The following is a 16,736-nucleotide window of genomic DNA, read 5'->3' as shown; positions in this document are numbered from 1 at the left end:
TGCAGTGATCCTTTGTGAGTGTGTATCTTGTTAACACTCATCTCTGAGGTATTACAGTAGTGTTTGATTGTCTATGTGTGTGTGTGAGAGAGAGCATATGTTTGCCAGAGAAACGCTGCTTGTTGAGTTTTGAGGAGTGACATGTTTGGTTTTTATAATGGTCAGTGAATTGAGTATCACTCTGGAAACAAACTTGTCTCAATCACCAATATTTGAGTATGTGTCTGTCTCTGAGTGTTTGTGTGTACCTACTTAGCTATACTTTGAAGTCAGATTTTTGACTAGAAGTATAAAAGTGTAAATCAAACAAATCCTCAATTTGGGGACATCTGGGGAAATCTTTATTTGTGAACACATAAATTAAGAAACTATTTATTCAATTATTATGGTTAAAGGTGTTAGATTTTGTATAATAAGTGTGTTGTTGTTTATATTAGTATTATTAAATAATTTAATTACAACAATTATTCAATTATTTAACAAATAACAATATTTAAAACAACAACAATAATAGTAGTAGTTTAGTTGTAAATATTATTGCTATTGTTAAATAATTGATGGTGATAATAATAATGCTAAATTAATCATTATTATAATTATTATAATTATTATTACTATTATTATTATTATTATTATTTAATGCATTATGATATATTATTACAGTATACAATATATATTATTATGATTGTACAAGTGCAGAAATATTACTATTAGTATATGGGTATGAGCTAATCTATATTATTCAAAATAAGCTGTTTTTAAAAACATTATAGATGTCTATAGAGTATCCATATTTTGTTATTTAGATAGCTTATGTAAGTAAATGTGTTGTAAATATAAATTTCAAGCATTTTATACAGTGTTATACAAATATATATAGATCTTAGGTCAGATACAGATACATATACTGTATACATATTTCCTGTATGTTTAAGCAGGTGTGTGTGTGTGTGTGTGTGTGTGTGTGTGTGTGTGTTCATACCTAGTTGGACAGGTGCACTGAGTGACACAAAAGAGCACTGTGTTGATGCTATTCCTCTTAGCGGCAGGAGCACAGCTGCTTGTGTCCTGTTACCTCTGTTCTGTCTGTTTCTATTAGCACACACATACACACACACACGTTTTAACACTCTCATGTTTGTCTTTGACTTATGCATTTCAAAGGAACCACGAGTTCACATGAACACACAAATGTTCTTCATATATACAATACAATACACAATACACATACACATTTGGATAGCCATAGATTAAAAGGATTGAACTTTCTTAGAGACAGCAATGAGATTAAATATAATGGGAATTATTTCTCAAGGGCATTGTGTCTCCATTTTTCTACTAAGGACAGTTCACCCAAAAAATAGAAATTCTGTTTTCATATATTCACGCTCATGTTGTTACATACTCATGTTGTTGTTGTTTTTTTTAGTGGAATGCAAAATAAAGAGGAATTCTGAGGAATGCTGGTAACTAAACCGTTCCAGTTGACTTCCAATGTATTTTTATCCAGATGATCAAAGTCAGTGGGAACTGAAACAGTCTTATCTTCTTAAGTAAATGATGACTGAATTTTCATTTTGGGGTGTATTATCAAGCTTTCAGGAAGAAATGGATCTCAGTGTCTCAAACTGTTCTCTCATTTGCCATGCAATCTCATCATTTTTTCTTTTACTATATAAAATATAAAAATGGAAATCATCATTTTACTTTTGACTAAATACTGGGATTCATCTCGTTTCTGTTCACTTTTCTCTCTCCTCCTTCTGGTCCATCATAATCTCAAAATGAAGTGGCTTAGATTTTCAAATGCTTCTTAAGTATCATGTAACCATCAAATAGATTAATAGAGTTTGTGTTTATTGAATATGCTCAGTCTGTTGTTTCTGTGTTCTGCAGGTCACACGGGTGCCGATCGAGTCCTGTGAGCAGTATGGCACGTGTGGAGAGTGTCTGAGCTCCGGAGATCCACACTGTGGCTGGTGTGTGCTGCATAACATGTAAGTCCCTTCTTTATATTTATGCACAGAGTAAATAGTAAATAACAAACAATTTGTCATGTATTTGAAGACTACAATCCCCAAAACTTAAATCATGAAGTGAAAAGTCTAGGAATGATCACATGTTAAAGCCCAGTGGTGCTCGGATGGCACAGAGGTTGCTTGCCCTCTGGTGGTGGACTAGTGCAACTGCATCCAGATGTTAATATCTCACAGAATGAATGTATGCTTTTAAATATTGAATCTAACTTTTCCAGAACAACGGGCAACTGACATTACGGTGTTCACCATCTTTGGTGATTTTGTGCTTTTGTCTTCTCTCTCGCGTCCTGACTCTGTAGGGGTGTGTAAACCCTTCGCTGCCATCATTACAGTAATGGCGGGCGTACCTCTCTTGGAAAAGTGCACTTAAAGTAATTTACATGACTCCCGACAGGACAGGGACAAATAATTGGCGAAGCAAGCGGTATTTGTGCGTCTCTGTTCAGCATGGGGCTGTTTTTTTTTCGTCTTCATGCCGTTAGCGCGGCAGGATTACATTCTTCCATCAGTCCTCCGGGGCTTTCTGCTGAATTAAAGCTCATGTAATACAGATGCCATTCGAATCTCAAACATACCATGCTGAGCTGTGCAGACAAGCTTATGTATTTATTAATTCACTAGCAAAAAGAACTAAAAGTACCATGCTATTACATTGTTTTTTAACAAGCGACATGGTATTCTCTGAAATTCATTCTTTTATTAATATGTTTTATTTAAAAATGTATTCAATATTTTAAAATGATTTAAAAGACTTATTTTATTTCATTTGTATAATTGTATTGCAGCATATCTTTTTTAATATTTAATCTGCATGTTTTTTGAAGAAACGTATACCATACATATGGTATATTAATATAGTAATCATTCTATATATCAGATTCTCTCGTTTTCTCTTTCTCTCCATGTGTGCTTGTATTCCTCCCTCCCCATGGCGCGTGCTTTTTCACAGTCAGTGTTGTCTTAATGAAATTAACATCTCTCACTTGTTCTAATTCCAGCTCCACTCTCATATTTGCTCATTTCTCACTCCTCACGGCCCCTATGGAGTCAGTCCTTCCACATCTGATAGACTAGAGCGACAGACAGAGAGAGAGAGAGAGAGATTGCTAACACCTACTTCAATGGTTTCATTAGTCTGTTTAGCAGCACTAAATCTGCAGGTTTAGACTATGAAGGCAAACATCATCTGTTTAGGAATCTGTCTGGCATTAGATGACATCTTTTATTGGCCAGTTAGGTGGGACCCTGAAACTGGGAGGAGACAGAAAAAGGAGGAGAACTTAAAGTTTGCTGTCAGATTTAGGAGGACTAATCTCCTTGGCCCATGGAGAACACTAATCCTGGAGATGATCTGATTGGCTGAACTCCTTTGAGGTCAAAGGCTGGTTTAATATAAGTGATCCAGCAGTTGCTCAGCAGAGATCATTCCAACGGATCCATAATCGCTTTTTGGATTTAGCTCATTATAGAGAGAGAGAGAGTGAGGTGGGGAATCTGAGTGCTGATCAGTGCTTAAGGGCAGTGTGTAAGCGCATTTAACATTATGCAATGCATGAGTGTTCGGAAAGCGTGTGTGTGTGTGTGTGTAAGCTCTCGGCTTGGGTCTTGTTTGCATGGCTGTGGCGGCCGTTCCAGGAGGGAGACGATCTTCACAGCAGGGTTCAGCGTTTGATCCGTGCTGTGAGGAAGCATTCGCTCACTCACTCTCTCTCTCTCTCTATGATGTACCCGCATGGACGTTCTTGATATGTTGGGTAGCACACTTTTTCTGCCACGTATACTGTATACTGTGCACCGTATGACCATTTTCTTATGCACTGAATGCACAGAGCATAATGGGTGAGATTTTGTGTCCCATAATGCAGTGCCCTTGACTTGACCTTGACTTGAGAAACATACGGTAAATATCAAGCGGTTAGTTAATGTTCTGTAATGCAAAGTTTGGTAGTTTTGTATGTTGACTGAGGGTTGGCATCATCTGAGGTCCTCCGGGGGGTTGGCATCATCTCTTCTCAGGTGTTCGTTCATCTCAGGTCTTTGTAAGAGCTGGATCCAGACTGAAGCTTGTGTAATTCCTGGTTACCACAGGATGCCGATCACGAGATAGCAAAAACAGAGAACGTTAAAGAGAAAAATTAGGGTAGCTGCTGTTCCAACTAAGCAAAAATTTGCGTGTTCAACCCAAGCAAAAGAATGAAAATGTGCATTTTATTATCAAGATTATGAGATATATTATCAGAATGCTTTGCTAAAGAGATGCGTCTTTAATCTAGATTTAAACAGAGAGCGTGTGTCTGAACCCCAATTATCAGGAAGGCTCTTCCAGAGTTTGGGAGCCAAATGTGAAAAGCTCTACCTCCTTCAGTGAACTTTGCTATCCTCTAGTATACTATTCCATATATAGGCAAAATAAAATTGCCTATAGGCATTTTTGCTAAATATAGGTGGTATGGCAACAACCTTGGGTATGACTGAACATTATGGCTTTTGTTATCTTGAATTTTTAATTTTCTTACTACTATCAAAACCTTATAAAGTGGCAGTCTGAGTGATCATGGTCTCATTTCACAAAGCGATGTGACCTGATTGTGACTTTTCTTTAGACTGACATTTGAAGTATAGTCACAACATAGTCCGTGAACATTCTTTGGCAATCAACAACACAACTCATCTGTTAAATGTCATTGATATCTGCACGCGTTCAGAAGGATTGCTGAATAGATGCTTAAACGTTGATTCAAACGGCTATTATGGTTATAACAATCATACGCTCCTCATTACATGGCCTCACCGTTTACTCCTCTGTCTCTGTAATGAACTTAGATGGTGCTGGTCTGTGTTCAGGTTATATGGGACTGGTGCTCAGCTAAATGAATTCCTAATTACATATTGATCTGGAGGAATGGAAGAAGATTCAGAGTGAATTATTTCACCTGTTGGACAAATACTGGGGCAGTATGGAGATGAGAGATCGATTTACACTGGTGCTGGGTTTTGGACTCTTATTGTATTGTATTGTCTCATCTCATCTCTCTAGTTGTCTCGCCTCACTCACCTCCTCTCCTTGTTTCTTTTCATTTCTCATCTCCTCACATCTCACCTCATCCCTTCTTTTCTTCTTCTCTCATCTTTACTCGACCAGTCTTGACTGAACTTCTGAACTTGTCTGTTTGTTTTACTTCTCTTGTGTCATCTTCGCTCGATTTCAATTGTTATTTCTTCTCAACACTTTTCTGTTCTCCTCCTCTTCTTGTTTGTATTTGTCTCATCTGGATCCCTCTCGTTTTTGTCTCATCTTGACTCTTCTCTTTTCGTTCCATCTCACTTTTCTCTTATCACGGCTTCTCGTCCCTTCTTTTTCACCTTATTTAATCTTGACTCTTTCTTTTTGTGCTTTTCGTTTCCTCTCATCTTCAGTTTTCAGTTTTCATCTCTTCTCGACACTTCTCTGTTCATCTTTACTCATGTCCTCGTCTCTTCTCGTTTGTATTTGTCTTATATCTCGATCCCGCTCATTTTTGTCTCATCCCATCCCAACTCTTCTCTTTTCAACTCATCTCAACCTTCTCTTTTTATCTTATCATTTTTTTTTCTATTTGCGTCTCGTTTAATTTTAGCCCTTTTCTTTGTCTCATCTCATTTTGACTCTTCTCTTTTCATTTCAGCTTCACTTCTCGTTACTTCTTTTTCGTCTTCTCATCACAACCCTTCTCTTTTCATCTCTTTTCTTTTCTTCTCATCTCATCTTCACTCATTTTCAATTATCTTTGTCTTTGTGTCTCATCTAATTTTTTGGCTTGTGTTGCCTCTTGACTCTCCTCTTCTTTTTGCTTTGTCTATATCTTTTCTAATTTTTCCTCTTCCTTTACTTTTCGTGTCTCCTCCTTCTCCTCTCATCTCGTTTTTCACATCTCATTTTTGTCTCCCCCTCTCATCTCCTCTCTTTTTGTCTCTCGCTCCCTTTCCTCTCCTCTTTACTCATCTCGTCGTGACTCTTCTCTTCTCTTCTCCATCTCATCTGAACCCTCCTGGGGAGGAGTTCCCAACGCTCCCACAGCTTTCTTCTCAGCTTTATTTTAAAAGAGAGAAATTTCTTCATCTATAAAACGTTCCGTCTTCTCCTCCCTCAGAGCTTTGCTCAATCGGATGTCTCGCCACACACCTCACAGGGTGTTTTGGGGACGCCGGTAAGAACGAAGGAAAGAAACAAGGGAAATTCTTCTCCTGTCGTCTGTCTCCTCTCGTCAGGGTTGAATGTGTGTGTCGTGTGTGAAAGGAGAAGAAAAGACACTGTAATTGCCTGTCTGGTGCATGGGGCTAAAAGCAGACAGTAGAGAAAAACCCAAAGGTTAACCCACCACTACCATTACCCTCCTCTGTCTCTGTCTCTCGCTCTCTATTTTACACGCACTCTGAAAACAGGTCATTCATAAATCTTAAAACTTGTCACATGCACAACCTGTAACATATTACTCCCACATTTAAAATATCAACGCTTATTCATAATTAACAGCAGTATGTCAATAGCTTTCGGTTTTCAGTATGTCAGTGCAAAGAGTTGACTCATTTGCATATTAAAGGTTGCTGATATTAAAGCTAAAACAACCTGTTTAATTCCAAAGCACAGAGAGGAGTCAAGCTAAAAAAACACATTTTGGTGCAACAAACTTTGAGAATATGAATCATATTGTATGAGTGTGCTTGTGTGTTCAGGTATTTTCTTTGACGTGTATACAGCTCTCTAAGCATTTCATTCAGGTCTTTAGAGGACCAGGGCTGTCGAGAGGCAGAATAAACCCCTCTGGAGACAAAACGATGTGTACTGGAAGCACACACTCTTTATTTAATGAAAGAGAGAGAAGAGGTTGCCCACTAAGTACACACACATACATGTACACACACATTATAATGGCCGTCTCCTGGTGCCATGGCAACGCAGTATCCCGAGTACATCCACCTCCTCCTCCAAAATCATACCCGGCGCCTGGATTCGGCAGCTCGGAGAGATGCAAACACTCGCGCAGACAAACCCACACCCACGTTTTCAGACAGTGAAGTATCCACAAGCCATCCAGGACATCTGAAAGCACATTAAGTGTCAACCCCCCACCCCCCCGACCCAGTGCATTAGACATGTTAAAAAGACATGGCAAATTGCAAGCCTACACGCTCTTTGTCAAAGATAGAGGAGCAAAGAGAGGGAGGCTGAGTTATAACCAAGTGACAGGCTGAATGAGTGTGGTGTGAAAAGTAAAAATAACAACCCTCAGGTTTGCAGAAGTACAGTGAGATTTACTACTGTAGGATGGATCAGCCATAGTAGTTTCTCTTAGTCTATGTGTAAATGCAACAAAAAAATAATAATAATTGTGCATAAAAAAGGCATTTTCCTGTCCATCAGTGCTTTTTGCTAAGTAAAAAACGCTTTAAGAGGAATAAGTGGACGCATTCTGGAATTATACATGTATAAGGTCTGAACATTGTTGGCTTGTGACGGTAATGACAGCTTTCGGCATGTGATGTCTGGAATTGGAAGTCACTGACTGCTCTTTCAGGGAGAGTGATGGTATGAAATTGTTCAGCACCAAGGACAGCAGCCTGTGTGAAAGTGAACCACACTTCAAAGGGATACACTACCATATTCAATACTGAAGACTAGAGTAATGCCCACTGAAAATTCAGCATTGCATCATGACATAAAAAAACAAACAGTTGTTTTAAATTGTAATGATATTTCACAATATTTTGTTTTCAGTGCATATTTGCTCAAATAAACAGACGTATTCCAAAGATATTTGAAAAACCTTACCAACCCACACTTTTTAATGTAGTTCATTTGGGATATAAAAAAAAAAAAATGAAAAGAAAGTTATGGAAATTACAGATTATTAATTCACCATTGTGTCGTTCCAAATGCATATGTTTTTTTCCCCTCCAAGGAACACAGATGAAGATATACTGGAGAATGTCCAGTGTTCTCTTTTTCATAATGAGGGCTGTCAAACCGCAAAAATATTCCCAAGAAATATTCCCCTCTTTTATAGTTCTGAAATCTCATTTATGCTCATTTGTTGTGCCAGATTTCACTTCATGGTATTAAACAGCATTGGTGTGTCTTGTCGTAGACATCAAATCTAGTATGACACATTTTAATGCAACATTTGCGAATTGAATAAGATTTGAAAACCCTATAATGAAAACTCACAGAATAATAATTTAAATGTCTGCCAATTATTCAAAGTTTTGCTTCAGTTTTTTTTTTTTTTTTTTTGTATTCCTTCAGGCTTCTTTTTATCACTTTAAATGTATTTTTCTTTATTTTTGGAGTTATTATTATATTGCATATATTTTAGAATGTGTTATGTAATTGTACAGCATTTTGCATTAACATGTTTTTTTTTTTTTACTTATTTTTATATGACATGAGGGTGAGAAAATGATTTATCTAGTGAATATTCCTCATGAATTCATTTTATTTGTGTTTATTGGTTTGTAAAGCATTCATTAACTTGATATGTGCCCAGAAAAGGGTTATCTTCTACTGAGCTTCTGCCAAATTAATAAACATCAATCTTTCTAGTTGTCCCAATATTTTTCCAATTAACTACTAAGCCCTCTCTTTCTTTTCTAGATGTTCTCAAAGGGATCGTTGCGAGCGGGCAAACGAGCCGTACCGCTTCGCCGCTACACTGAACCAGTGTGTGAAAGCCACGGTGTACCCGGACAGTATCGCCGTGTCTGAACCCAGCGTACCGGTGAGACCATTTATAACCTTTACCCACAAGAAGAACACTCACACCTCAACAACCTCGAGGTTATGTTGACTGAAATACAGGAGCGAGAAAAATTAGCATGAATTAGTTTTCAGTGCAATGTCTAGATAAACAGTTTTGGGTTTTGGAAAGCGTGTGCTGTGTGGGAGGGCTTGAAGAGCGAGATATCTGGAAAAAGAGGCCTTTGGGAAAGGTGTATGTGTGGGTGAGATGCCAAATAAGCATGTGGGCCGGAGTAGGAGTTGCGTTCAAGAAGACAGAGACATCGATTCAGGGCTAAGACTCTTGTTTTGGACATTATTTTTAGTTTTACCCTACTAGATACTTCTTACTCATGCAAAAAAAAAAAAAAAAAAATACTATCACAGGCATACTAGGAAGTTTGTAGGTATTCACCTTGGTTAAACTTCTCTAGGAAGCCAGGGAAAAAAAATTGTGATGTCCTGATAATTGATCGAGTCCCTGTATCACAGCTACCTGATTAAGATAATGAGGCGTCCGGCTCTAAATTAGATGTTTCTGTCATGCCTTAGCGCTCGACAACATGACAACAGGGTCACCGCTGTTCGGCGCGTCGTACGATGAAGGGAAACCATCGCCATGACAACAAAACCCATCCGCACGGGCGCCGGAGGAGCATGAAAAACAGCAAAAACAATCAAATTACCTTTATTAGAAATGCTTGCAACAATTAGCCCTCCCTGCACATCGCCAGCCGTGACGAGAAATTCAAAAAAGCGCAATGAAAGGAGCAAAGGCAAAACATAGAGACTCCAATCATGCCTCGTCTGTGTTGTTATGGTCATACAATGCTGTATAGCAAAATAATGCCTTGTCTCGGTGTTTGAGTACAGCCTGTGTATGTACAACGAATAACAAGACAGCTAATTAGCAATTCTGTAGCTATCGCTCTCAGCGCACTAGCTTAAAGACTGCAGAAAGGAGCATCCGTGTGGTTTTGAAGTAATTAGATGGCATATAGACACTGGAAATTTCAAAAGAAAGGGCAAAAGTCAATGAGATGGTCCGAACGGAACATCAGAACTATTGAAAACGATGTGGTAAAAGCAAAAAAGTTAGCCATGCAATCTTAACAAATGTCACCGCATTAATTGTCCTCTTCTTCAGTGGCGAGAAGACCAGCCTGCATGTGAAATGTGTGTATTTATAGCCTGTGAGCTCCATCCTGTGTGTCACTGGTCCCCCAGAGAATGACTTCAGAGGGCCATGTGTGCTTTGAGAAGATGTGCGAGAGCATTCGTGTGAAATGGAGGAGATGTAGTTCAAAGGTAGAGGAAGAACGGATGGATTGTTAAATGCCCTCTTTGAGCAGGAGTCTTTATAAGGTTAAGTCTGTAATGATGGCTGGAGTTTATGCTGTGTGAGGCCATCTGGAGCGTGCTGCAGAATGAACTTTGCCCATGTGAGAAGACTGAGGTTATTTGATCAGAAATAAATCGCTTCTTTCGGAGCCATAGCTTGGTGGATAGCACTCATGGTTCAGACACGTAGACAGTGGTTCTCGTTCGAGTACTCATCTCACCCACTCTCTATATTTTTATATATGTATTTTTTCTACATATGCATTATAAAATAAATTCTTATAAATGTATAAAATAATGTACAAAGTAATTTTAATATGAATAGAGAGGCATACCAGTACTAATAATATTAACATAATAAAAAAAAATATTAATGTCAGTTAATTAAAATAATATACTAATAAAAATGTTATATTTACATTTATGCATTTAGCAGACGCTTTTATCCAAAGTGTATTTAGGTTAACATTTTATTTTATTTTTTTTACATAACGTGTTCCCCTGGGAGTCGAACACAAAGTAATTCTGATTATTTTGTTTTGTGTTTTGTTTTGTTTTGAAAACTCCTGTTCTAATCTGATCTCTTTCCTCCATCTAGCTGCTGGTGAAAGTGACAGATGTTCCGGATCTTTCCGCTGGAATCACATGCTCCTTCGGGAACCTGACGGAGGTTGAGGGCAGAGTGGATGGGAATCAGATTCTCTGCCTTTCTCCCGCTGCTAAAGATGTTCCCATCATCCCCACAGATCAAGGTATTTATTCAAACCAGAATATTCAAACTAAATCTCCGTATTGCCACACTATTTTATACCCCCATAGATTTACTCCATATATCTCTTGCTCTCCATGTACTCAACTTTCCCTATCAATTGGCATCTCTTTTGTTTTTCTTTATCCATCTTTCTACCTGTTCCCCTCAGGGAGGTGATCTCTATTCTTTTGTATAGATGCTCTATTAATAGACCCTCCCTAGCGTACCCAGCAGCCTCGCTTCCTAATGAGGGCTTCATTCATGCTCTCACACTCGAGCCGCACCATCGATCCCACCGGCCACGTACAACCACGGCTCTAATGAGCCTACACCGGCCCCGGGTCGGCCCCAGGACTGCAGGCGTGCTCTCAGACACACTTACGCCCATTACAGGTGACAAACCCTCTGCCCTCTCCCTACCCATAATAGCTCCAGGGAGGGAGTTCTTCCTGAACGCTGATCAACAATCAGGAATAGAGTCATCTGTGGTTATGAATTTAATCGGGGATCGGTTCACAGTGTGGGAAACCAAAAGTAGAGGATCCAGTTCCATGAAAAACCGCATGGTGTAACTGTATATGTAACTACAGAGGTATCGTTTAAGCATTCACTTTGCTGGCGACGCCTATACAGCAAGATTACACTGATTATTTTAAAAGCTAACATTCGTCTGCGGGCAAATTCCTACATGTGCTTTCCGTCTAACCTCTGTTGGGAAACAGATGGCTGCATATGCGGCAGAAGTTGGTTGTGATTATCTGAATCACAATAATCCCCTCCTAGCTCACTGTAAATGACAGCTCTGTTTACCCACAACCCCATGCTCTTGTTGGGGGGGAGCGTTATCCAATCAGTGGCCTCCCTCAGGTAAATGTCATCTAATCCCCCGGTGCCTCATATTTGCAGCGTCTCTCTTGACTGAATTGGGCTCGATAGGAACATATGAGCATCGATCATGTGTGGAAATACCCGCTCATTGAGTGGTAGGTGTGACCAATTCTATTCCTAGTTTATTTCCAATAGCTGCGAGGCATGAGACGGTCGGGCGTTTGGGAATTGCATGCCAGTTATTGTCCTTGGCATATGAGCCAAAAACATGTTTTAAAAGCCAACTTTTACCCTTCAGTCCGTTCATCCCTGTTATGAGGCGCGGAAACAGGTGCGAAGGAGGGAAGAGGAGAGGAAGTGGTGCTTTCGGGTCACGGCTGACTCCCACACACTGTATGCTAGCTGAATCGCTGCCTGTTTGGGACAGAGCTCGTGCTTATTTGAGTATGAAGAGCTGGCCGCTTATCGAGCGCGAGCGTTTGGTCTGAACGCCGATCGGCATTCTCCACGCAGCCACCCTGCCAAATGGGATTGGCCTGGCTGGTGTTCTGAGGCGCTGCCAGCCGCTCCTCCGCCATTACATCGACGCTGCCGCCCGCGGGCCTGTTTCACATTAACAGCAGGGCTCAGCTGTGTTCTGTGTGACAATAACATGTCTCCACCAAAAAAAAAAACTCTCATATCGGTTTGGATGCCACGCACTGCAGAGCTGCTCGAGGCACCGCTTGACTGTGAGAATATGATGCGAGGAATGCCAAGTATTAATCAGAAGACAGCTTGAGCATGAAGCAAGCTGAAAAAAGGGTGGCAAACCAAACACAACAGGATGCGATGTGACAGAAATGTTCTCATCTCTTACTCTCTTGCTCTCTTTTCAGACTGGTCGGGTGTGGAGCTCAGACTGAACTCGAAGGAGACGGGTCAGATGCTAATTAGCACAGAGGTGAAGTTCTACAACTGCAGCGTGCACCAGCTGTGAGTATACGCACACTTCATTGAACTATTTCCAGAGCTAAGAAAAATTGCATGTGAGAACTCGTTAATTTCTCAATCATTACCCCTTGACGGGTTAAATTGAGCAAAAAAGGCTCAAATGTCCATCTTTACAGGTTTTCCTTTTGAGAAAATACATCAGGAGTCTCTCATGTCTCTAATAAAGCTCAGATTTTCAAAAGTTTACGGTTGCGAAGATTTTGGTTTTATGCTCACTACTACATTTGTTTGATCCAAATACAGTAAAAAAACGTCATAAAATATTTTTCACAATGCTTTCATGAATACAACGTTCAAAAGAATAGAATAGAAAATATTTTGTAACATTGTAAATGTGTCTAATGTCATTTTATATTAAGTTACTGCGTCCTGGATTTCATTTTCTTTCCCAAACTTTTAAATGGTAGTATAGCTATTTATTTTTAAATTAAGTGAAAATTTAAGGAATTATAGGAAAAATCTTGCATTGGCATTTGAACAAAACACTAGATGCAAGTTTGCTAAAACTTTGCTTAAATAGCTACCTACATTTTCTCATAGACTATAAAGTCTGTAACATCAGCAGAAGGGGAATGTTTTTCAAGTTGTTTAATTCAAAATTCTAATTAGGATTAATATTCATTTTTATCAAAGATTTTCAGGATAAACTTTTATATTCTTGGAATAGCATTCACTCAATTGGAATTCTTTTTTCTGATGAATCATGAGACGTATGATGTGTCATACCATATGGGGGCGTATTGCTGTGATATTTGTCTTTATGATGAATTCATCCCACAAACGCAACCCTGCTGATATTTCTCTCACTTCCTGTGTCGTAGAGTATCAGCGTTGTGTCACAGCACTCAGCCAGCTCACTCCGCACGCTGTGAATGTTTCAAAAGTGTTACACAACACGGAAAAACTGAATATTTCGGGCCCACGGGCGTTTGATAATATTCGAAGAGTTTATCAAGGCTGCACCAGAGTTTGAACTCTCTAAATCGTTTTTTGCAGGACGCCAGTGTCACGTCCCTCCCAGGCTGCACTTTTCTGTGACTGGCGAGGGCCTCGTGGCTATAAAAAGCATCCATTATGGCAAATGCCGGCTGATTGCTTGACATTTCTCAAGTGTCGAGGCTGAGATGTCTGAATTGCTGAATCTAAGTGTGCAGTGGGTTTGGCGCTCCGGCTGGAGGCATTGCTGTCTGTCACAGTTCGATTCCACTTCATCTGCTGTGATGGCAGATCAGAGAGGAGCGAGTTTGACTGCATCTCGACTCTCCAGGAGGCCCGCTGATAAACAACCGCTTGTTTCTGAGCAAGCTTTGTGTCTTTGTTTTTCATGTCGCACCTCCAAACTCCCCTCATGTGCGTGTTTATGTGTGTTTTAGCATATATTCGTAACCACATCTCATAAGCGTACCTTCTGCTGAGAACAGATGCTGCTCAGTGCAGGAGATCACAGAGCCCTCCCGTAGCTGGAAGCTTTCTAAAAGGCTCAGGAAGAGGTAGCTTCCGAGGACACTGATTGGCTGGTGTCGAAAGACTCGCCCCCTCCCCGTTCCCGTGGCTTCCTCGCTCTCTCACGGCCGTGTCACCCGAGCATCTGACAGATTTGGAACTAATCAAACAAACTCTCTGTATCCAATCCCTTTGAACACGCACTCCTCGCATGTGAAAGACCTCACACCGATCTCCGTTGGCCCTTTGTGCCAGTGCCACCGGGGATTATGGGTAGTCTGATGCAGAATGGCCCCTCCTTGTGTGTTCAACCTGGCTCCGTTTTTGGCACGGTCTTCCTCCCACACTCCCTTTCACTTCAAATGCTGTAAAATGCTCTAATTTATCTTGAGTTCCCAATATAGTGATTAAGTACACCGTGGTATATCGCGTGATTTATATAAGAATCTCACCTGTCCAATCAGGTTGGCCCATCTGATCCCAGTGGCCCAATGGCAAGCCGGCTCCGATGAATATTTTAGCATAAATCCTGCATAATTTAGCCATCAAGCAGGAAACACAAACTCTTGGATGCCAAAGTGCTGTAGAGGTTTACATCTCCAAGATTCCTCAACATCAAATATATGTTCTTCTGCAAATAGAACAAAGCCAGCTCGCTCTATCTTGGCTTTACTTCTCAACTGGAGGGACCGATGTAAGTGTTTTATTGGAACTTGTTGGTATTATGGATTCCGGACGTGCTCTTTCTCATAAGCTGTGCTCATCTGCATATAAATGATGAAAAGAAAGCTTTCCGCTGCAGGCACACACAGATACATGCAAACACACATGCTCATAATGTATGGCCGTGTTCTCTCGTGAATTGCCCGCTGCATATTGAAATACTGATTATAAACCTAAATAGAGATGGTGCACAAGAAGTGAAGCGACACAGGGATCACAACCCTGGTTTATAAAAATGTTGGCCTTAAATGAAACACTTAACCTCATGTTCCTGCCATGAGAAGGTGCTCGTAATTAATGTAAGGTGAATCGTTAAATCACAACCAAAAAAAATTTCCCTTAAGATGACTGTTAGCACCTTGACATGAGTCTGAAATACCATTTTAATGATCCATGTTTAATTAAAAACTAATTTGATTGTTCTATACCAAAATGGGGTTTCAGTTTTGGTGTGAAACCCCATTTTAGAGTATTTTATACTGTCTTGGTTTTCTGTTGTTATTCAGCTGTTGAAATCAGAGTCATACGTTCTGTAAAATAATACAAAGTGTTTTTGGTGCACACTTTTATATATGTATATATTAATCTTCAACAGTTGTCTCAGATATTAAACTTTTTCCAATATTCAGAATAATATAAATATAGCATTATACTTGCAGGATGTAAATATTACAATTATTATATAATACTATACTTTTTTGTAAATATATATTTTAATTTTATTTTATTTTTGGTAACTCTTTATTTTAAGGTGTCCTTGTTACACGTTAAATGTACTTACTATTATAATAGCAATAAATTATGCATAATTACATGCAAGTAACTCTAAACCAAATTCTAATCCTAACCCTAAACAAATAGTAAGTGCATGTAGTTGATTAATATTAATATCAGTACTTAAATGTATAAATACACTTTAACAAGGACACCTTAAAATAGTGTAACCATATTTTTTATTTAACCGTTTATTTAACCGCAGACAATATAGACCTAATGCAAATCATATGTCACAGCATGACTATGTCTTATGAAAGTCTGTATGTCTCAATCCTAGATTGATAATTGTACGTCTGAGTTCTAACCTTTGCAGAGCCGCAGTACAGTTGTATGAGGGTTTCAGTGGCCCAGTGCTATCCAATGGCACATGCAAATTTCCGCAGCACACTTTTAATTTATTCAGCATTAAGCCGCAAAGGTCAAGGACACAGCAGTGCTGGTCTCAAAGGCACAACCTGCTCCCCATTGCTAATCTAAAACCCAGAGCTACGTTTTATGCTGACTACTTTCACAGTACCCTCAAAAAAAGGCTTTGGATCATAAATCAGCGACTTCATGTGAGTGGTAGTAATACTTTATTCTATCTCTCTCCCGCACGCTCACACTCTTTCCATCTGTTTAGGTGTCTTTCCTGTGTGACCAGTTCCTTCCGCTGCCACTGGTGCAAGTACAGAAACCTCTGCACCCACGACCCCTCCAGCTGCTCTTTCCAGGAGGGACGCGTCAATGCCTCAGAGGTACACCCACAAACACACACTGTGTGCTGAGGTTTGAGTCTCTCAGCAGCAAATCTACAGGATCACAAACCTCTGGGGTAGAGCTTCCAATAATAGCTGCTGAAAAGTGTGTGTGAAGTCGACGGTCACCTCGCTAGAGAGCGTGTGTGTGTGTGTGTGTGTGTGTGTGTGCATTTGCAGGTGTTCAGCTGATCAATGTGCTACATTACACCCTGTCAGGTGGTAAACACACTTGCTCACCCTCTCACAGCGAGCAATTAGCAGTCGATATCCGGAATATTCTCCCCCACAGCACACACAGACTTCCCAGTTATTCACACACAGGCATATGCACAAAATAAACACACACA

At 39.8% G+C, this 16,736-nt stretch overlaps 1 protein-coding gene across 1 annotated transcript in view; it reads left to right on the top strand.

The window, feature by feature from the left end:
* The window catches only part of LOC128011457 (plexin-A2), a 198,170-nt gene that overhangs the window by 120,631 nt on the left and 60,803 nt on the right, over positions 1-16,736 (top strand). The window contains exons 5-9 of the mRNA XM_052593893.1: positions 1,897-1,997; positions 8,671-8,794; positions 10,733-10,886; positions 12,592-12,688; positions 16,272-16,386. Of these exons, the coding sequence (XP_052449853.1) occupies positions 1,897-1,997; positions 8,671-8,794; positions 10,733-10,886; positions 12,592-12,688; positions 16,272-16,386 (591 nt within the window). The remainder of the gene's footprint in view (positions 1-1,896; positions 1,998-8,670; positions 8,795-10,732; positions 10,887-12,591; positions 12,689-16,271; positions 16,387-16,736) is intronic.

This window comes from Carassius gibelio, chromosome B23 (assembly GCF_023724105.1).
Source record: "Carassius gibelio isolate Cgi1373 ecotype wild population from Czech Republic chromosome B23, carGib1.2-hapl.c, whole genome shotgun sequence".
In the NCBI taxonomy this organism is placed as follows: Eukaryota; Metazoa; Chordata; class Actinopteri; order Cypriniformes; family Cyprinidae; genus Carassius; species Carassius gibelio.
Note: the sequence above shows the minus strand (reverse complement) of the source record. Positions and strands in the feature narration are given on the sequence as shown.